Source organism: Haliotis asinina, chromosome 2, assembly GCF_037392515.1.
Source record: "Haliotis asinina isolate JCU_RB_2024 chromosome 2, JCU_Hal_asi_v2, whole genome shotgun sequence".
Taxonomy (NCBI): domain Eukaryota; kingdom Metazoa; phylum Mollusca; class Gastropoda; order Lepetellida; family Haliotidae; genus Haliotis; species Haliotis asinina.
Window position 1 is genome coordinate 44,022,550 of NC_090281.1, and position 23,761 is coordinate 44,046,310.

At 36.1% G+C, this 23,761-nt stretch overlaps 1 protein-coding gene across 1 annotated transcript in view; it reads right to left on the reverse strand.

Moving 5' to 3' along the window:
* The window catches only part of LOC137273759 (serine/threonine-protein kinase N2-like), a 74,670-nt gene extending 51,563 nt beyond the window's left edge, over positions 1 to 23,107 (reverse strand). The window contains exon 1 of the mRNA XM_067806601.1: positions 22,850 to 23,107. Coding sequence (XP_067662702.1) covers positions 22,850 to 22,882 — 33 coding nt within the window. The 5' untranslated portion in view covers positions 22,883 to 23,107. The remainder of the gene's footprint in view (positions 1 to 22,849) is intronic.
* Between the last annotated feature and the right edge of the window lie 654 nt (positions 23,108 to 23,761).

Consider the following 23,761-nt stretch of genomic DNA (forward strand, 5'->3'; position numbering starts at 1 on the left):
ATGGCAACATGGAGAAACACCTAACACAAAGCAGATACACTGATATAGGATGAGGAAATAATCCTTGGGCTCACATTTATTTCCTGGAATAAAGATTCATATTTTAAAAAAATGAAACAATATATTTTGCTACAAAGAACAGGTTTTATAAAATCAAAATGAAGACCATAAGAATTCCCAAGTGGAAACTAGACTTGTCAAATCATTCCACACTTCAGTTGAGCTCCTGTTTAATTTATTCCCTAAGGACTGTGAGACATGCTATCAAATGTTGCCTAGATCTGGGTAACTGCGGGTTTCTAATCCCCAGCCTCATCTTTAAGAAACAGTGGTGTAGTTAAAAATAAATCATCACTTTTATGTAACACCTCTAGTTGTGCATAGTGAATACAACCAATAATAATTGCATAAAATATCTGTCAGAATGAAGCAGAACACAACTTTGAATAAAATTACAGGTAATTTTACAAGAATTATGTGGCGGCATAGGCAATAAAAAATAGAACTGCTTAACATGACCACTAGTTGTCTGTAGTATTTGATATTTATAAAAATATTCAAAATTTCAGTTATGATGGTTATCCGTTTTGAATTGTTTCCACCAGATTGCTACATAAGCTAATGGCATGATCACTATGGTGAAAAGTTGTGCATCATCACTGATTTGCAGGAATTCTTTTATATAATTTTAAGAACAATTTTGCCTTTCTGGAAACATCTATAGCTGAATTTTCATATTGATTGTTTTAGTGCAGTAAGTTTCCTGCATACAGGAAATATGGAGTGTTTGACACTGTTATTAACTTTAAGAAAGAAAACAATTGACATAATTCCTTCCTTCAAATCCTCATGAACACAGACACATACAGTGATGCACACAGACAGAAAGACATCACAAATGCCCACATACATAAACACAAACACACAGACACAAACAAACACAGACACACACTGTATTTATCACAAAGTAAACAGTTAGGTCCATGAAAATAAGTATATATCAGGGATTTGGAAAGATATCTTTGACAATGGGCCATTTTCAGCATTATTAGCTATTTTCTCAATTCAGAATGTGCCACTGCCCTTGTATCAATAGTAAACTTCAAAATCTTAATGGGCAATTTTTCATTAAAATGTGCAAAATGGCCCATGGCCCCTGCCATTTCCAATCCCTGATATATTATTTTCTGCAGGATGATAAGCTAGGACTGGTAGAAAAAACAGACTGCCCAACCACGCCAATAGAAACACTGAAACCGAGTCGAAAATTGAATTCCCAAAGATACACAGATATGACAGACAGCTGTGAAATATAGTTTGCACAAAACGAAGCATGGCCTGGCTTTATAAACAACAGTTCATATCAAAACGCATCACACGTACCTGAAATAATGTCAATGTTATCAAGTCATCAATACATTTATCAGTTATTTTCAAATGCCATGACAATATTGGTATCTTGTATGGGGTAAAAAAACAACACCCGAAAACAACATTTCATGTGTTGTCATGAACACATCAGCATCAACAAGGTATTTCTTCTTTATCATGTTTGATACTCTCATATCTGAAAAGTACCTAAAAATATACCTCAAATAAAAATGCTCTGTACACAGAAGTAAAGGATATCAAAATATGGGTTTGGATAGCAATACAGATTTGAATATCTTGGCCCTGTTTCACAACGGAGCACCTCCTCTAATGTAATACAGACCTAAGACAGCTATGACAACTTTGTGGAACAGGGTCCTAGATTACACATGGTTCAGCATTTGGATATTACTGTAAGAACATTAGAATAAGTCCCCCGTAACCAACATCTCTGGTACAAGTTGTCAGGCTGATATATTTTGTTCACTGTTTGTGGCCAGAAGTCACTTAGCAACAGAAAGTAAAAAAGTATCAAGAAAAGTGTTATAAGCAAGTGAGTGAGTGAGTTTAGGGTTTTCACTACTAGCATATATTGTCGTGCAATGAGTGAGCACGGCTGACTGAGCAATCACTGAATTAAGGCTTTCAATACAAGCGTATATTGTTTTTCAGTGAGTGAGTGAGTGAGTGAGTGAGTGAGTGAGTGAGTGAGTGAGTGAGTGAGTGAGTGAGTGAGTGAGTGAGTGAGTGAGTGAGTGAGTGAGTGAGTGAGGTTGTCCAGAGTAACCTTAATAACTGTGCTGGTCCATTAAAATACCATGGTATGTCAGGGATTACACTAAATGGATATGTATGATCTATCATTCCCACTAGTTTCAACCCAATAATGAACAAAATAGCCATCCTATTCTAAAATATATTCCCTCCAGTATAATGTGGCTTGGGTAGTACAAGACACACACACCATACAAGAGTAAAATTTAAGGAAAACTGCCATCTTGTGTAAATTGATGTCAGAAACTACATCAAATCGCCTCAGGTGATCAAAGAGATCAGCTTGATCAAAGTGATAGTATATTTTGCAACAAGAGGCCCCTGATAACCTCACTTCCTGTTATGTAAACATTAGCAGAGATGAACATCATCCAGAGCAACTGCCTTACAAGAAAACCTGAAAATAGTAAACTCCTCCGAAACAACACAATGATTCATTGGTGACTGACTTACGAAAATAATCTAGTCTGGACCAGATAACCCATCGTCAACATTGATCTATGCAACTGGGATACACTGACATGATTGTGTCAACCAAGTCAGCAAGCCTGACCACTTGATCCTGTTAGCCACCTCTTACGACAAACATTGGTTGCTGAAGGTTCAGTTACAAAGTACCCACTACAATTACACAAAGGAATATGAATGCAATGATCATGATGAATGGAAGAATTTAAATCTGAAACAATTATTGTTTGAGAAATAATACTGTCACTTCAAAATGTTTGGTTGTACATAAAAATTTATATTGATAAATATTAAGTGAATAGTGTTGCTTCATAGTTGGGTTGGAACAGTCTGACAAGTCAGATTTGAGAAGCACAAGAAGCCGAACATGCATAAAAACAAAAATTCCACAACTAAACTTGCAAAGAGAAATTACTAACATTCTTATTTGAAGGATACTTCACATCAACATGTCACAAAGTAGAGAAAATAAAAACATTCTATCCTATAAAAATACCACCTGGAAAAGCTCAATATGGCCAACATGGGCCATCAAATATGAAGAACATGGTGAACAAGCTTGCCCTAGAAACATTCTTGCATTTATCTAGCCCTACACAAGTTCTGCCCTTCAGAAACAGGAATCCAAAAAATGTGAGAATTCTTTCCACAGATTTACTACATAAAAAGGGATATCAGTGGATTTTCCTTCTGTATGTTACACAAGCTTGTTTACACTTGTTGCCATGGCAACTGCCCAATGGTTGTCCCTTGTAAGTTTCTGACTGGCAGTAATAAGCAGCATGAAGTTCCAATAAAATGTTGCAAGTAATTATCTCTACATGCAGGTGCTGCTCATGAGCTTTCTCAGCATTCAGGAGACATAACAGTCTTGTCTTGAACTGTTTATAAAATAAATGTGCCACAAATGAGATAATTAATACTCCCAAACACAAAAAACAGTTCTCTTACTCAATATTCAACATGAATCAACCTCACCTTTGCCTTGCGTCTGAATGTATCCATTTTCTGTTGAATGTAACAAGGTTCAGAAAAGCAGAGGCATGTGCCAAGAATGTAAATGTGAAAGTTAATGTCTGGGACGTGATTGACAAAAAACATTCCACTAACATGATGAAACAGAACATTTTGGGTTCAAAAACACCGTCTCTTCCTGGTTCAACATCCCTAGCATACAGTGCAGACTATAATTTGACAGGAAACACTGTATCTAGCAATGTCTAATTCAGCTCCATCGTAAGAGACAATACACAATGGCCTATATATTAATTATAGTACCATGTGATAGGGTGAGTGAGTGGTTTTACATCACTTTTAGCAATATTACAGCCGTGTACATAAGACATGGACTTCACACTTTGTATGCATGTAGAACTCAGATCCTTAGCATGCTGTGCAAATGCTTAACTGCTTGACTACCCCACAGCCCATTATGATACAGAAAGAAAGCTGTAAATTTATAGAGACAAACATTCTTGACAAAGATTTCATGTTGTTTCTGCAATACACATGAGGCTACCAAACTAAAAACATCTTATAAAAAAAAGGTGACATGTAACAATGCACTGTAACTAACAAGATTCAGTAACAAGAACCATGTAACCTATTGTTTTGCACTGAATCTCAGAAATAAAATCCCACTATGCTTGGTAAAATCATTATCATTTTAGAAACAGATAACAACCTGAACAAATGTGACAGGTCAATAAGTAATGGTGTTTGTGTGAATATGATTTCCTGCTGCAGAAAATAATACCCTATGTACATTATGGCAGTATGGAAAAACTGATCATAGGCCTTTCTTCATGACAAACACCAGGAAAAGTTCGAGAAAAAATAAAAATTCAAGCCAGGAAACGTTCAAATAAACTATGAAATACATTCAATATACCTGAAAAAGAAACAAAATGAAAAGTATCAAATACAAACTTATCAAGTCTCATATTCATCGCAAACATATTCCAGACAATATTATTAGTAACAATCATGGTAATATCAGATCATGCTGATGGATCTTTTCACAATCAATAGTTCATTAATGACATCAACACAAATGCTTCATCAGAACCTAGCACTAGAATTGCTATCATCTTGTACACAAAAAGACAAAAACAATCAATACTCACTAAATTCGAGAAAGGGATAATTCACCAATGTGCAACACCAGAAGTGTTATTCCATTATGAGTGTCAGCTACGTACAATTCACTTCCTACACGCCGCAGTTCGACGAACCTTGATCATCTACGTGCTTTCAATGTCTTGTCAATTGCTCATGTTGATAAAAATAGTCTCGCACCACCAGTGTCAACACCCCTTCCTACACATCCCACCCCCGTTGTTAGTGAGTACCCACATCATGTGACAATGTACTGCGATGACCTGGCAACCAGCCAGGCGTGACAGCCATGACCAAGCTTTACTTTTGGTGTATAAGAGTATCTCCTTTCAGGTGATTGTGACACTTGACTGTTTGGCCTGGTCATTGTTAATTTGATGCAAAGCCAAACCTGGGATGAAAGGGGATTCTGACTTGTGACATATCAGATTCTGGGATGCGTTACTGAAGTGATACGGGATGGTTGACAGTGTGGACTTTAAGTCTATGGAAGGTGTGTTGGGAAATAAATATCAAGGTTTCGGATTACTCCCTTTTCTTGGACATTTGCTAAACACTAAAATCTTAACAGCACAAGTCAAGTAGATTTTACTAAAATCTCATGCTATCTATAAGCTTAACTTCTTGGACAGAACAAACTTTAAGTTGACTTGGGTTTCAGACAGGCAGGTAAAATTCAGACAGAAAATACCTGAATGTATCCATTATATTTTGATTGGGTAAGGGGTTTTTTGTGAGGCGATTCAAAGCTGCTCCAAAATTGACAGAGCCATGGAGAATAAAAAATGCACAATCAAAGTCAAAGTTCACTTATATGATGAATTAAAATGGGATTCTACTAAAGTTTAGATTGTCTTGGGTCTGGGGGGGATTGTGTGCTTGATTTGTATTATTGAAGATAAATTTGTTTATCATATTTTTTAAAAATATACCACCATTAAATAGAAAACCTCACTCATCAGATTAAGTTACGTCAAGAAAATTTGGTTATAGACATATTAGAAAGGTCTACACCATCTAGCCCTGTTAATACTGCAGAACAATTTGCATGACAATGCACAAATCTAGTTACAAGTGATAACTCATGATCTCTGACACATGTCTAATTCCCACGCTCCTTTTCACTTTTAACCATACAAAGGGGGACAACTCTGTCAAATCATGACACAGAAAGTTACCAGTGGAGAGTAATACAGTTTCATCACAACTGTAGTGTGTGATCCTGTAAATAATAATGAAATAGCCTTGAAATTATTTTCTTGATGACTGTTTTAATTGTGTGACATAAATTAGTAGCCATAATGCCTTCTGACAGATTACCTACTAGCTGAAACATGTGTGACCTAAATAAAGAAAAAAAAAAATGTATTGAATATAAGGAAGTTGGAAAGAAATTAGTTATATTAGATGAGAAATATACCTTCCTTTTGAACCATGAATCTGAAAATGAAAATATGTAACAACCAAGAATTTGAAAGACATGAGTTAACTTAACATAGATATTTCCCATGTGAGCAGGTTCTATTTCTGAGTGAGTGAGTGAGTGAGTGAGTTTTAGTTTTACGCCGCACTCAGCAATATTACAGCTATATAGCGGCAGTCTGTAAATAATCGAGTCTGGACCAGACAATCCAGTGATCAACAACATGAGCATCGATCTGCGTACTTGGGAACCGATGACATGTGTCAACCAAGTCAGCTAGCCTGACCACCCGATCCCGTTAGTCGCCTCTTACGACAAGCGGAGTCGCCTTTAATAGCAAGCATGGGTTGCTGAAGGCCTATTCTACCCCGGAACCTTCACGGGTCCTATTTCTGACTAATACTTGCAAGTGAATGAACACACTGTAGCAACATAAGTCTTATATGTTTCCTTGCAACTTGTAAACATTTCAACTTGAAATGATCAGCATGAATTTAAAAATCACTGTGCAGTTTTAACAATTAATCATGATAATACGTATTACTTGACCACTGAAATGAAATTCCTAAACATTATCACTCAAAATCTTAATGTCTTCAGAATTAACATACTTTGTTGAGGATTAGTAATTTATGAGTAATAGATAGTCCTTGAGTCTTAGTAAGTGAAAGAAATATCCAGGCGTCAAATAGTGATTGTATTATCATCGACTGCAATAAAAATGTATTTGAAATAAATATCCTGAAGTGATCACTAAAATAGCAAGAAGACACAGTCATCAATATCTCCTGCATTACCTCCAATTTCAGTCGCAGTCAAACTTGTTGCCACGGGAACACCAAAAGTATTTTATTCAGAATTCAAAAGCTATCAAAAGGCACCACTGCAGGAGACCAAAAAATGAGCTTATATGTTCTACCTATGTGGACTGAATCTGAACCTTGAACCTAACAAGTGAATGCTGAAACCATTCTGATACCAAACTCCACATACTGACCTGAACCATCTACTCATCATATATATATTTACAGTGCTTCAAGACAATTACTAAATTAGAGTTACCTCTCTTCCATGATCTCTCTCATTTCAACTGACACACAACATAAAACAAAATCCAAGGAATATAGTATATTGATACATGGAAGAAATGATAAACTAAATGTTAACAGGTTACATGTAAGTACATTCAGACATACACAATGTAACAAATGTCAAACTGAATCCTTCATTAGTGAACCTGTCACGTGTCATAACGGCCAAATCATGAAATGCCATGTCTATTGCACTCAATGATGTATGACCATGTCATGTATGCCTCTTGACTCTCGTTGATTTCAAGAGTGGGTTCTTGACATGTATGAAGTCTATATCCTCTCAATTTATCATTTGCCCTGACCAGAATGACAGCCCATTGACATCTGACAAAACCTGATATCACCAAACACTGCCATTAATGGATCAAAAACAAATATATGTTTCCTATTTCAAATTCTGAAATAGGATACTGAGTCAGAGGGCTGAGGAATTTTTACCGCTTTTGATTTAAATGCCAATACCTAGTATCTCATTAAACAATATCTACTGCATTTTAAAAACATTCTTTCCTTTGAAATCAACATGAAAAATATACAACACAAATAACATCTTAAAAGAATCAACACACACTCATGAGAGAGATTCTATTAACTTAATAATGGAAGTTTAACAATAGGTTTTCACAAGTTGGCTAAGACTGATTTCTGAAATTCATTTTTTTTACATCAATAATGTACACAGGGATAAACCTGGCTCAGAAAACATGTGAGATAAAATCTCACATGGGATCAAAAGCATGAGATTTTTTAAAGTCTTATGAGATTTAACTGTTCATGATCGTTCAGAAGAAAAAGATAACGAGACAAATAAAACATTGTCATAATCAATTTCAAGTCAAGCAATCCTGAATTGCAATGAATTAAAAGTCTGTAGATCTACTAGCATCACCATTGGTGTCTGCATTCTGGTTGTCATCAAGGTCAACGACTTAACTCTTTCAACACCAGTCAACCAGCGGCATAAACTGCCATGACACCGAGTTCCTAGCAACTCTGAGGTCATAGATGAAGTTTATGTTTATCAAGAGAAAATATCAACTTATAAATCATTATTGCTACTGCATATCATACACCAGTTGAAAGGACTAATCTTACTGTTAGTAAATCTGAAAGTTATTTTTATCATATGTTTCACGTAATACGACTACAACTTAAATAAGTTAATTTGTAATGAAAATGCAGGCATAGACATTTATGTCTAGATGAACCACGGAGGAACAAAAACCTGGAGCGTTTTTTTCTGTTTGTAACAAGTCATGACATCCCCTTCACTTTTTCTTTCATATGTTCATTTATACACGATCAGAAAATTATTCTAGAAAGATTTCAGAAGTAATATGTATGGTCGTGTATTTCCCGATATCAGTGGCAATTCGCTTGGTAACGTGATACAACAGCGTGAAAAACCTCCGTTTTAAAATCTTTGTCTGATAATGAAGAACATGTGAGGCGATTCGTTTGATGGCGGGTATCATTCGAAAGCTCTGAACATCAACAAAATGACAGTATCCTTGCCTAGAGTATTTTCATAGTTGTAAGAAGTGCGTTTATTGGATAAACATTGGTTTCCAATGACGCTTTTTAGCCTCAGCCTGCAGTAAGGATCGTGATCGGTCAAATTCAGACAAGTGACCTAAGTCAGCCAATCAGATAACAGCAATGGATACTGTTCCCCCCCCCACCCCACCCCCCCCCCACAAACGAGAAAGAATGACATGACACGATCGCACAATAACGTTTGAAATAGTAAGTTATAATGTTCTTAGACAATTTTTATGATTACTGTTGTTGCTTTTATTCTTCAGTTTATGTGATTTGTTTAATTATATCCTCTACGCATTGTTGATTTGCTCACTGAGAACTCGGATGTGGACCCGTTGCCGAAGCATGTGTGTGAGAATAGTTTTTTTTAAAAATAACATTGCGGAAAAAGAAAATAGTTTTCAATTCTAACCTTGTCGATAAATATGGCTATCTTAAATGTAATAAGTGTTGACAGGCATTATGAAGAGTGATAGATTTGATAAATGAATCATATGTTAGTTAGGTTCCGAAAAGTATAAATCATTTTGATGCAACTACTGACTGGTCGTTTTTTCGACCTACAGCTCCTGGGGACTGGCGATGTCTTGGCCAATTTTTCGGCCTACGGTGTTGAATGGGTCAAGTTGTTTCTTCGTTTTCATTCGTAGTCTTTAAGAATTTAAAGATTTTTATATCGAATAAGATGGTTTCGTTAGAAGCTGCCCTTTGTGTGACGTTGCAGAACACAACTTCCAAATGCGAACTCTGTACACCGTCGCACTGTGCATAAACAACACAGTACTGCGGGGTTCAGAGTTTGCCATACTCCTTGCAGCGCAGCTCATTTTGTGCAGCACTGTGTAACGATGTTCGGTGTTCCATACCAGAAGTTATGTTTCGAAGATTAAAAATAGGTAGAAAGCAACGGGAATATCTTTGACAGGACAAAATAACGACAAATCCTTTCTCAGTAAAACAGATTTAAAAACTTCCTATCATACAGGTAAGCAGGATGCGATTTTAAATCGCTGCAGGTAGATTTGAGTGCGATTTTAAAGCAACTGGTGCGAGAAAATCGCGATATCGCGGCCCAAGTCAATCCCTGTGTACATTTTCTATTTGACAATAAAGATAAACTTCACAAGATATCTATACATGTGATTTTTGGTGTAAAATATTGTGTATGTTAATAATAAATAATCTTGAAGATACTTTGTAAAAATGTATCCTCCTTATTTGTAGTAAAAATGTAACTATCAGGAAAGAGCAAATTTGACAAATTTTAAGCCATTACTAACACAGAATATTTGCCATATGTCCATTGGGGTATTACTGGTACTGCTGCACAATAGAGGTGGAGCAGTTAAACCAGAGTATCACCAAAACCAGCATATCTTAAACATAAACTTAACAAAGACAAGTGTAGAAGTGAGCACAGCTCACATAACCGCACTTTCCACTTTTGGACATGGAAATGACTGACATTGATATTGTAATGTGATAAGGATCAGCAGCTCACAAGATTTTCTCCTTGACTCTGCTAAACTTCATACATGTTAGATAACAGTTGTGCCCTGTACACCTTTATTTGCATATATGAAAGGAAGAACTTAACTATTTACTAATTTAGAAGAAATCAGAACTATATCTGTACTTATGACATGAACAAAACAACCCATGTACTGATGTAGATACAGAAAATATATCACATATTGATAACATCAAGGAAACAAGCATTGTCGCTAAGGTGACATAATCCACAAAAACGCAAATTATCAAATTAAACTTAAAATGAAGGCCGTAGTGTAAGATGAAGTTAAATGCGCCTTTACAAGATAAAACTTGGTGATGAATAAGAAATCGTGAGATATTGTGTTGACAAGTTTAACATGCAGGTGAGCATGCTGAAATCATCGAAGTGTCTCTGTTACCTTGAACATTAAGTGAAGGCCACCAAAATCTACTGGGCCCTGCGCATTCCCTAGAATAACCTTGGAGTTGAATATGAAGAAAATCCAGTGAATGCTTCTTGAGATATTTAGCTTGAAAACGATGTAAGAATCTACATCGAAACGTCACTCAACATAATAAACAAGAAGTTGTAATCCATAAAGCTGTATGTTTCATTTATGACCTTGAAAATTAAGAGAGATCACCAAAATTGATTGGGCCCTGCAACCTCCCTAGAATAAGCTTGGTGTTGAATATGAACAAAATTCTGGGAATGGTTCTTGAGATATCTTGCTGACAAGGGTACAAGGTTCAAGTACTCCGGTGACCTTGAAATGAAGGTAAAGGTCACCAAACCTGGCCGAGACCTGTCTTTTACTATGGTGAACCTAGGTACCAAATGTAAAAAGAATCTAGTGGATGGTTCTTAAGATATTCCAATTTGTACCTACATACGTGCATACGGACGTACAGATGGATGGACGGAGCCTATTACCATATACCCCACTTCGCGCTAAACGTGAGGTGGGGGATAATAACTAATCAAAATACAGAGAATAAACCACATATTCGTACATATGACATGAAGAAAGACCATGAAAAGTAAAAAGTGAACATCACACTTTGAATGATCACATTTTGCAAATATCCAGCATATGGCATATCTGTTGGTCATGATTAGCTTGTGTATTAAGTTTGGTGAAACTAGGAAGTATTGTTTTGATTGTTGTGGCCATGTAACCATCAAACATATTTTGCATCAAGTCATGTTTCCATGGAAACAACAACCCAACAAATTATGAAAAAACTTCAAAAGAGCAAAAGGCACATCAATGACTAACGTCTGTGAAGTTTAGTAAACCTAGCATGTAAAATTTTAGAGATATGCTCTGGACAAAAACCATCAAACACATTTGACATTAACTCATGTTTCCATGGAAACAGCAAAAAACATTCTGAAAAACTAAAAAATAGCTAAAAGCACATCTGTGGCCAATGACTAACATGTGTGATAATTTTAGTGAACCCAGCAAGAAAACTTTAAGAGATAAGCTCTGGACAAAGTTTTGGGACGGATGGACAGACAGACAGATAGAAGGATGGCCGAAACGAACACTATACAACCCTATTACTTCGTTCCTAACTGGATGAAAGCACTGAATTTACTGTCGAAGTCAAGCATATTTTGTACGGTTTAGACACAGCTGAGAAGTCAGTTTACTAAAACTAATCTGACAAAGATACTGGAATACCACTTAAAGACAAAGAATCTTTAGGCAAGATGATACCTTGACTTTTCAGACACACATCTTTCTAAATACCTTTTCCTTGGGGTAATCTGAGGGTGGTGTACCTAGTTTCTGTGCCAATCATAGTTATCAGGTGAGTAGTTTGTAACAATTATCACAAGAAGGTGAGATAAGTCTGAGGATGACAGTCTTAATCCGATCTGGCACTGTGATCACATTCTTAGAGAACAAGTCTGATAAGAAGATTAAATATTCTTTGTCTATCAACCAAACAAAATTTCTGCCAATCTGCTTTTTCATCATGTTTCTATAGTTGCCAAGTTCAACAGCTACATGATTAGAAGAGTACATCACATCAAGGTCCTGTCAGAATCAACACAAACAAATTCACATATAATCAACAATTAATATGTAATGGAAACTTATTAACTACTCACAACAATTCAGTTATCAATCATAATAGTGCTGATGAAAATAGCATATATAACATTTTAAAGAAGTTATGCACGGGTGCACATGTGCAAGAACTTCGCCATATCCTTGAAACTATATTCATGAAAATATTTCTGACGTCTCATATAATTCAAATCCTTCAACATGTTCAAAGACCTCAAGCCACAAAAGCTTCCGCTGTCAATGACACATTATATCAAACAGCCAACATATGTCAGGTTCTTATTCAACATGTCAGTGCACTAAAGTCCTGTTGAGGTGACATTCAATTTCCCCGCTGTGGAAATCTATTGAGGAAACTGTAACAGTGCAGGTGTCAGATAGTGTGAAGTTAATGCATCAATCAATTGAAACCCACTGCACGAGTTTCATAAATGACTTGAAGTGAAGTATTACATCAAGGGACAACAGAAACAAAGTTTGTTGAACGTATCAGTTTATGTCATGAACTTTCACAAACCCCAACTGTCCTACAACCACAAGTGTGAGTGAGTTTAGTAATATCACAGTGGTTGACACCAAAAACGGGCTTCACAAGTTGTACCCATGTGGGGAATCAAACCAGGGTCTTTAGCATGATGTGTATACTGCTTTAACTGCAAGGCTACACGCACAAGCCATCACAAGTCATTGTAAAGATTCCAATAATACCAACAATACTTCCATCCACATGTGATGTTATTAAACACTGTTTAATATCAGTGTGCTGTTACTGTTATCTATTAACCAGTAAGTGATAATCAAACATGTACCAGCATTGAGCTTATACAAGACATAACAGTCGTCTCTGAAAACGTCCATCAATAAACATAACATTTATGTTTAAATGTAAAAAATTCGGCTCAAGAAGTGCAAAGCCCTCTCACTAAAAAATTACAGTTATCAATGATTACCAATTAGCAATTATTAAACTGACAACCACCTTTGATACACCTTAACTTGAAAATCAAGAATTGATATCAAGAAATGTACCTACTGATCACTATTGTGCATTGCAACAAAGCTTTTATCAACAATTACCTGTAAAACTGACATCCTCCTTCATTAAGCTCATTAAATATGCCGGTATAGAAAACTCATATCTCAAGTGTGCGCCTCTCATAAGGCTCTCATAATGAGGTTTTGGTGTGTCCTTTGGAATTAGTTTTGTTTGTTTGTTCTTTGATGTTCCACTCTGCAATGTTCAAACTAATGGCAGCTGCATGGTGGCAGTGTATTATTCATCCACTGTGATCCAATTTCGACCTGACAATCCAGTGAACATTATGAGTATCTGTGCAAGTTGATATGCTGCCATGTGTCTGTGTCTAGTTTTTACGCCCCACACAACAATCTTCCAGCTATGTGGTGGCGTTCTGTAAATAATGGAATCCGGACAAACAATCAAGTGATCAACAGCATGAATATCAATCTACACTATCGTGATATGATAAAATGTGTCAACCAAGTCAAAGAGCTTGACCACACAATTCCATTAGTTGCCTCTTACAACAAACATGGGATGCTAAAGACCAATTCTTTGTGAAAACCTTTAGAATTGGTATGTAAAAGAGAATATCGTTCACAAAACATATTTCATATGGGACTGTTTTTCATCGAACAACTTCTAAATGAATGAAACTTTGTAATATACTATGGCGTGTATATTACAAGAATCATAGCTGCAATGATTAGTCAGACAAATACCCACCACTACTACATATGAGACATGCATAAAATAGAAATACTCTTTTTCAACATGTAATAATATATATTTACTCCTTACTTAAGTTATTACTTATCATGCTTACAAGAATAAAATTTACAGTACCCATAAACACATGGGCATTGAGTCCCATTTTTTAACCGTTCCATTGACTGTGATTTTAATTTAAACCTGACGCACCTTGAATATTCCAAAAGGATCACATTTATATAGACTCACAGTATAGGTATCCCCCATAGCATAGGTGATGGGGGTAGCCCAGTGATAATAGAATATGCTTGTCATGTGAAAGTCATCAGCTCAGTTCAAACATGGTTCAATGTGAAGCACTTCTGGGATCACTCTGCAACTAAAATGCTGGAATATTGACAACCACAACATAAAACCACATTCACTCACTCACTCACTCACTCAGTCATGTTTACAGCTATTACTGATGATGACATACTTTCAAGATTTATGTGACGCATGTCATGTTTTCAGCTCATTAATCCTACACAAAGCATGATTACACTTACAGCCACACAAAGGCATCGGGCCACAGGACGAAACTGACATTCTATGCTTGCTGTGACAGCAATGTACAACGAGTAACGGAAGTGGCTATTGTCATAGACACATTGTGTTATTGACACACTCACAATTATCAAGCCTCTGAACACAATCCAGTCCATGTTTTCAGAGGAAATAACTTTCCCTGTATTAGAGGAAGGGTCACTTTAATTTGTCAAAGACAAGCTTCACATTCAAGGATAAGTATCATATGGATGTATTTCGTGTCAGCTGAAACATGGTATGAACATAAATTCTGATGATTTGACACAATTCAGTTATCAAGATCTATTAACTTGTTTCAATTTCAAACACTTCAAATGGATTGAGATCTTCCTTTAGTGTTTTGACTGTTAAAGTTCAAACTGATAAAATTTCATGTATGTAACAGTATCTATTTCAACTCAAATGTAGGGCTGAAATGAATACACTATGTGGCGAACATGATATCATCAGATATGGATATGAATAATTATACATGAATACAATGTTGTACCTAAGTGATTGATGCACATTATGGAACCCACATGTTGACTGTTAATTTGTCATAGTAATAACAAGTGATCTGACATGACACTCAAATTTGGTATGTAACAGATTAACAGGTCCACAGTACCACGTGCAGCCACTGAAAAATAACATGACTTGAACTACTGCAAGGCTAGTATATTCCATTCCTGCATATCTCACTATAATTAGGGTTCAAGTAAAAGATGCTCAGATAAAAATTGTAAATATTCATTCATATTCAGTGCTGGTGACCATGAATAATGGATTGTATTCATGAAGGGCTACAGTTCACCAAATATGTGAGTGTATTGTAACAGCCTAACTCAAAAGCTAAACAATACTTCTTTCATTAAAAACACAATATTTTCTCACTGACACATCAGCAAGGTAGTGCAGCTCTATGATGTTTTAAGAAACAGAATCACACAACACAACAGCTATTTGTTATAATTTGATTCTAACATTGTCTGAAACACAACCAATCACTGAATCAGAACACAGTCCAGAAACTATTTGAGCCTATGGAAATATTTAATGAATAAGCTTAATAACAACTCATTCCTGGGCCCTGAATAATTGCAGACGTTTCAACTTGACTTTCAGACAATGATGAGGACATTTATTTAATCATTTTAAAAACTGGTCTCCTAGAATGACACTGAAGTGTCAGATCACCGCACAAAATTAATCAGCACTAGTTCTTGCTTAAGTGTTAACCCATTAAGATATGTTTAAGAGTAAACTTCGAGTATCTGACAGGGTTCAACAAGTGAACATGGTAAAGCCTACTATAACCAAGAACTGAATAAGAATGGAATGTGACAATTGTTGATTTCAGTATACACTCTTGGGTCAGTAACGGAGGCTAAATTAGCATCAGGGAAACTCTGAATGAAGGATTTATACAAAGTAAACAATAAACACCATGAAACAATGTCCAACAGTTGTGTGTACTGTATATATACACCCATGGACTTCAAGTTTATTGACCTAACTTGCCTAGGAAAACATTGCCTTATCAAGCAGATCAGACGGAACACAAATACCTCTACAAAATAGACCAGCTTATCAGCCAACGTCACTAAGAGGGATTATGCAAATATACAACAGAGTTCAACCTACACATCTATATTAGAATTTCTTCCTTGTCATAAATACATAATACATACATCCATACATTTTCGCCACCCAGTTTTCGCTTGCACTTTCCTAACACAGAATATCTACTTTTGCTGGGTAGATTTACAACCCTTAATAAGCAGTCTACTGGATCTTTTCTCACAGACCTTCAGTAGAACTGTTTAACTGCAACAAACTTATTAAAGATGCAAAATACATGCCATTATGAGATCAATTCTGAAATGAAACACTTTAAAACCCATTTGTGTAACAACACTGATTAATTACGGACTTGTATATTACATAAGAATTGAGATTTTTATGGATGTCAACTTCTGTATTATGAGAACACAACGTTTCAGAGTTAATGCTTACTCCTTCATCAGGTGAATCCTTAATCCCCAATCATGTGCTATGTAAACATCATCCAATCATGCGTAATGTATCACCATTGGCTTCCATCCTTATCCCCAATCATGTACATTGTCCTTATCCCCTATCTGTGGTACGTAAACATATCCTATCATCTGTAATGTATTACCATTGGCTTCCATCATTGTTATCACTCCTATCAGTGCTTGTTTATACTGGCTTCCAGTTTTCGTTAATTCATTCCACTTGTTACTTTGTTATTGTTTTACCTGTACATATAAATATAGCTCTGTACCCCATTATCATTCACCTGATGAAGGGGTAAGCATTAACTCTGAAACGTTGTGTTCTCATAATAAAGAAGTTGAAATCCATAAAATCTTCATTCTTATGTATTTCACTTCTAAATGCCCTTCAAAGACTTGTATATTACACCTGTATTTCTTTATACATTCTTCTTCCAAACACACTGTACATCCATGGACTTGCTATAGTGAATAATGATGTTGAAATAAGATCTACATCTGGTTTACAAGATAGTAGATAGGTATTATCATGGCATATAGAATCACATTTGGTCCCAGAAATAGAGTTGCCATATTGTAATCTATCTAAAAAATTAATAATAACAAACACCAGAGGGAGTCCAGAAGAACTGTTGAGTTCCCAGATGTATGGCAATATACTTTTGCCCAATCAGTCCAGAGATGGATTCCTTGTTCAAATGATGCTGTCAGGTCAGGGACCCCATGACCAAGTTTATGTAACATTACACACTTTCGGCAACACAGAACAAATACAAATTATAATATATTTTCTCAAATGCCTGTATTTATTAGTAATTTAGTATAAAAGTAAATTACAGAGTTAGCTGGAGTTAAGGTATTGTATACTCAAAAAAGTAACACACAATTGGAATAAAGTAAGTAAATACGTGTATTACATAAAAATTACATGTTTGCACAGTGAATTACTGAACGTCTGAGCCAGTAACGTTTCAATCTATGAGTCAAAACTAAGCACTAAGCCTCATTTTCTGTACAGGTACATATTACAATTATCATCATTATCACAGTGATTGCTATTACCTAATCTTACTTGACCAGACCCAGTCACAGAGAGCTATAGACTTATTTGTACCATTCTTGTAGTCTACTTCACTGAACACAGGACACACATTTTCTACCTGTAAATATCTGGGTGAGAATTGATCTTCAGTAAGCCATGCTTGACATAAGAGGAAACTAACAGGATTGGGTGGTCAGTCTCGTTGGACTTTATTGACACGTCATCATATCCCAGTTGTGTAGGTCAATACTGATGATATTGATCAGTGGATTGTATGGTCCTGGATTATTTACAGGCTCCTGCCACATGTATAGCTAGAATATTGCTGAGTGGTGCTAACCAATAATCCGCCAACATGTTTTCCTAATTGTCTATACAAGAGCACATATTAGCCTGTGCATCAAGATATAATTGAAGTCAAACAGGTCACTCTGCCCAAATATACCAGGAACACTTTGCTGCAGCCTAAAGTGAAACTGACACGGACTTTCCAGGCATGTCTGTATCTTCACAGTTCCCCTATAATCAATCATCATTTTCTTCTCATGTATTTATATTCCCAGCATCAGACGAAGGAGAACTTATCGCCATGGCAAGTGCTCAAGACCAACTGGTGAGCACACTCCATATGTTCACCTACATCATGCATATGTTCAAAGATTCACATGGAACTTTTTTCTTCAGCAGCATGTGAAGTGAGCAGTGTGTAAATTGTTTGAGGATTACAGCAAATTACTTTGCCATATGTAAACTTGTCGACTTAGATGTTCTAAAGATATATAGTAATCGAAGTATGATTGTCATAACTGTTTAAAGATGAGAGTGAATTACAGTGCTCTATGTTTATTTGTGGAGAGTGATTTTCTAAGGGTAGACAGACAAACAGACAGACAGACAGACAGACAGACAGACAGACAGACAGACAGATGTGCAAGGACTACAGCAGATTACTTTGCTGAATTTGTATTTGTGAACAGTGACATTCTAATCGACCAATGGTAGACAGCAATCAATTAATAACCAATTAAATTGTTGGAGAATTAGAGCAAATTAAATTGCTGTATGTCTGTTCGTAAACTGCAATGTTCTCAAGAACTGTCGGAAATGATTTTTCATGTTTATCTCAACAATTTGTAGTTGAGTGAAAGTGTGAAATATTTGCTAAAATAAGTTCGGCCTAACTACAGTTCCAGTGGTAGAGAGATAGGAAATGTGAAAAAAGGACTTTACTGAGGAGAGATTAGTGCAGAAATGAGCAATGTGTTGTAAGCGACCTATTTGGAACAGACCATGGTTTTATGCAAATTAGCATGCGATAATATTGTATTTCAAAGGGCGCTTTTTAAATGCCCACTTTGAAATTAGACTTAACTTCATTATAAATGATAGCTGTCGTAAAAGATAATAACTTTCATGTTGAAACTATTAAGGATGTAGCTACCATGGAGTCTCATTATCATCATAAAAGGAAACAGATTGGAGGGGTCGTCTCAAAGGCAAAACTAGGACGGGTGAAGCAGCTGATGGTTGGGGTCAGGCTGAAGGATAGAGATATCAGCTAAGATATAATCCCAAGAGGGAATTAAAGTAGGAAAGTACAAGGCTTGTCTTAACATACATAACAATATCCAGTACTGTCGATCTTTGGATGGTGATGCCACCTATATATTTTGAGAGACTGAATACGATGATTTTCAATGGGTATCACACTCTTTTACATATCTTAACATAAACTTCATGAAAGAACCACATGCAAGAAGTTAATCAATCGATGAGACATTTTCAACACACATGGAAAAGCACAAAGTATCTTTGACGTGATCCCTTGCGCCAGTAGGCAGAACATGCATTTCATGCCAGGTGAGCCGACGGTCTGTCGTAATACTGATACCACACCAGCCTCATCCTGTCTCATCCTCATTGCCTGTCTGACATGCACTCACTCAAGACCAGAATTTAAGCATAGGATGCAAATTATCAAAACAATTTTTGAGTGAAATCATGAATAATGATCCATCTATGACCTGTAAGACCGGCATTTTAGAAGAACAATGTAGACAAGGCACTTTAGGAATGACAACATCTTAAGTTGTCATCCCTGAAGTATCTTGCTTTCATTGTCATCCCATGACACCCAATGAACCGATTCACTATAAACTCTAACATCAAGCAACAACATGCAACAGTGGCGATGTGAGTCAGGGACATATGGCAAGCAGTTTGGTTTATGCAAGTCATGTTGTGCAGGTTGATGTTCATGATATCAGTCACTGGATTGCCTGGTTAAAACACATACATTACAGCCTTCACTTTGTTGGAATATTTCAAAGTGATGGTGAGTGAGCAGGTTCAAGCAATAGCAAACAGCAGTATGTAAATAGATACATGTATCTGTATCATGAACCTTGTATCATCATACACTACTGTTACTGTATCATAACACTCCCATCATCCAGGTATAAAATATGATATGTCAATGACTTGACCTAATTTCTACCCATGCAATATTAACTCATAACTGATGGATGATTGACAAGTTGGAATATGGCCATTACATCAATTGCATTTGGATGCTGTGTGTTTCAATGAGTCAGCGAGTGTACAGATTTTTGTTTACTTTTTAATGCCATACTCAGCCATATTCCAACTAAATGGCAGCTGTCTGTAAGTACCTGAAATTGCACCTGACAAGCAAGTCGTCAAAATCATGAGCACTGACCTACACAATTAGGATACAATGACATGAGTCAACAAAATCTACAAGTCTGACCATCCGATCCCCGATCAAACCCAGGTATTCCAGGTGAAGAGCAAACGCTTTGAACCATTAGGCTACCACACCTCCCTGAAGTAGTAGGACAGAGGAACAGTTGTGAAGATGGTGATTGTATACTTGCTAAGGACAACCTGGCAATTTTACAATTTTTATTGTAATGTCTGTAGCATATTGCTATTTGCTATTGCTTGAACTCACTCACTCACCATGACTTTGAAATATTCCAACAAAGTGAAGGCAGTAATATATGTATTTTAACCAGGCAGTCTAGTGATTGATATCATCAACATCAACCAGCACCACATGACTTGCATTAACCACACTGCTTGCCATATGTCCCTGACTCACATCTCCACTGTTGCACATTGCTGCTTGTTGCTAAAATTTATAGGGAATTGGTTCATTGGGTGTCATGGGATGGCCATGAAAGCAAGATACTTCAATGAAAGCAAGATACCTAATAATGACTCAACAACAAGCGCTGACTTTACATAATGCAGCTGCAACTTTCACACACTCCATTCTCTTAAGTAAATCGAACATCCATGATCAGAAATGTTACCCATTGTGATAAATAAAACTTTCAATTCACTTCCACAAATAGTAAGTGGCATCTTTATTTAAAATGCTGTTTTTGTTAGTAATCCATGGATAACCATGTCACCATTCACCAGTGACAAAAAATATATTGATTATTTTGGACTCTTTGCATATACATTTGTTAAAATTGACAAACAGTCATTGGGACAATATTTGGTTAACAATTACCAATCTCTAAGATAAATACTGACAGCCACCCTTATAAATATAATGTCATGCTTGAAAAAGTAACTTTGTAATAGACAACTCATTTTGAAAATGTTGCTGACACTCTGAGGCATTACAGCAAAGCAACAAATCACCTACTTCTTAAGCTGATTATGATGATATCCTGGACTTTGAATTCCTAAAAGGTTTCAGTGTCATGTAAAATGGTTCATGGATGGCAACAGGTGAAAGCGTTTTCACGTGAAAATCAGCTGGGGTCTTGGGACTGCAACAATGTATCTAATGAACTCATGGTGAAATTCTGAAAGATGTGGAGACATAGATGTGGGTACTTGACGCTGATAAGCGGGACGTCACCCCTAAAATAATTTTTGTCCCGCATTTAGATGAATCTCAAGAACGACTCATTTGCATTTAAATCCATGGATTTGCCAAAAATTCCCATCCCAGATAACCTCACATCCTAAATATGGTCAGGGTTTAAAACAACTGTTCAGTTTCAAAGATAGCTATGATATTACATAAGCATAACTTATAGCCTCTAGAAACTGACTGTGTCACAAAGTCTGATAACATGATACCATGGTACACTCAGACACCAAAGTTGACTGTAAACAACAAAGTGATTACAATACCTGCAGTGTCAACTGACAAGTTCCCTCATTTCTATTAACACAAAAGTTACCAAAAGTGTGTCTATTTCACATTATGACATTCTACTAAATAATTAAAATTATCACACAACTTTACTGAAGCGAATGTCATGACAACTGTGAAAATGCCATAATTCAAACAAAAATATATGAGTTTTTTATGTTCTTCTATCAGAATATATTCTATAAAACCATTCGTGTGAAAACATCATCTAAATCAGATTTTCATATGCTAAAAATATCTGCCGGGGCATACTTTGTTTTCACTTTCTTTTCTTCTTGGCAGTGATTGTTTTAGGGAGAAAGATGGCAAGTTAATGACTATTTTTTCATTTTCATTTTCTTCTACACAAGAAACTGTCCTGAGAAAATGTTTTGACTATTTTTTCAGTGTCCCGGAAGATTAACTGATCTAAAGCCCTGCCTTAGACTTCATTTTCTATGTTAAAAAAATGCAGTTATCAAATTGAAAAGGACTGCATCAACTCCAACTCAACCAGAGAAATCCTGATGCTACTTCGTGAAATTTCGTCAAGTGTCACGGAAGGTCTATGCGACTATGGCCCAACAGGCGACTAAGTTGAAGCTAACTGGCGACAAGTGCCCCTCTGTGAGTATTTACCTAATAAGTGGCTTGTGGAATATGTGTCAGTCATTCCAATTCATAGAGAAATGTGAAGATATGGACAAATTTAAATTTGAGATTTCAAATATGTCATGTGTCAACATTTCAAATGCATAAACATTCGGTTTTAAAAAGCTGTATAGGTACGCACCAGGAAGAGATCACAGGTTGTCAATCAAGCCATCTCATCTGCAAAACACTGGCTTCTCTCGGTTAAGATGAAAATGAAAAAATAGTTCACAATTTACAAATAACAACAATATTAAGGATATTTACCATGTAGTAGGAGGTGCCACTGTCAGCCGCCATGTTGGATGTGAGAGCCGCACTTCGCTCTCAAAATGCCGGAGAAAAGGTACTTATTCTTAATTTCTGCCCAATTTCAATGAACAGACACTTAATACATCCGATATTGGTACTTCTTAGGATTCTACTTTTACCGATTACGATTAAATTTCCTTGATATGACAACTTTTTGTCACCTTTTCTGGCGACAGTTTCTTCTCTAGTAAGCTGACATTAACACGGTCATGTGCTTGATATTATCCAATCAGACTGAGCGTGACATATGCCTCTCATGGGAGCTTGAAGAGCATTACCAGATCTTTCATTGGCTATCGAATATTTCCTCCGTTGAAACATATAGCACACTAAAAAGGTGCATGTGCCAACAAAAGCTGAAGAGAACGTCAAACAAAAAACACACGTGTGATTTAAAATAACAGTGTTTTCTCCGACTGATTATTTGTGTCTTACATAATGGCCACTGGGGGTAAAGATCGAGCAAGTATATGGTTTCATTAAACAGTGAATAACCACAATTTAACCAGCTATAGATCCACAACATTTTCATGCGGTATTGTAGGGAATGTTAGATTACATTGCGCAGTCAATGAATATTTTACTAACCTCGCACAAACTGACATTTACTCCCACAAGTACAGTTAAATTATTTAAATTGAATTAACGTCAAAATCATTTTTCTACGAAACAAATCCAAATGCAGCCCCAAACTGTTCTTAAATTTTCGTCCAGAAAAGTGGCAATCAAGATTTAAGAACTCATTCTAGATTTAGTAAGACACCTATTGCATTTGTTCTTTTAGGGCCAGGAACACAGACTAAACATAGCGATTTACACACAAAGAAAGGTTACATATATTTTCATAAAAAGCTAATGGGAAAAAAA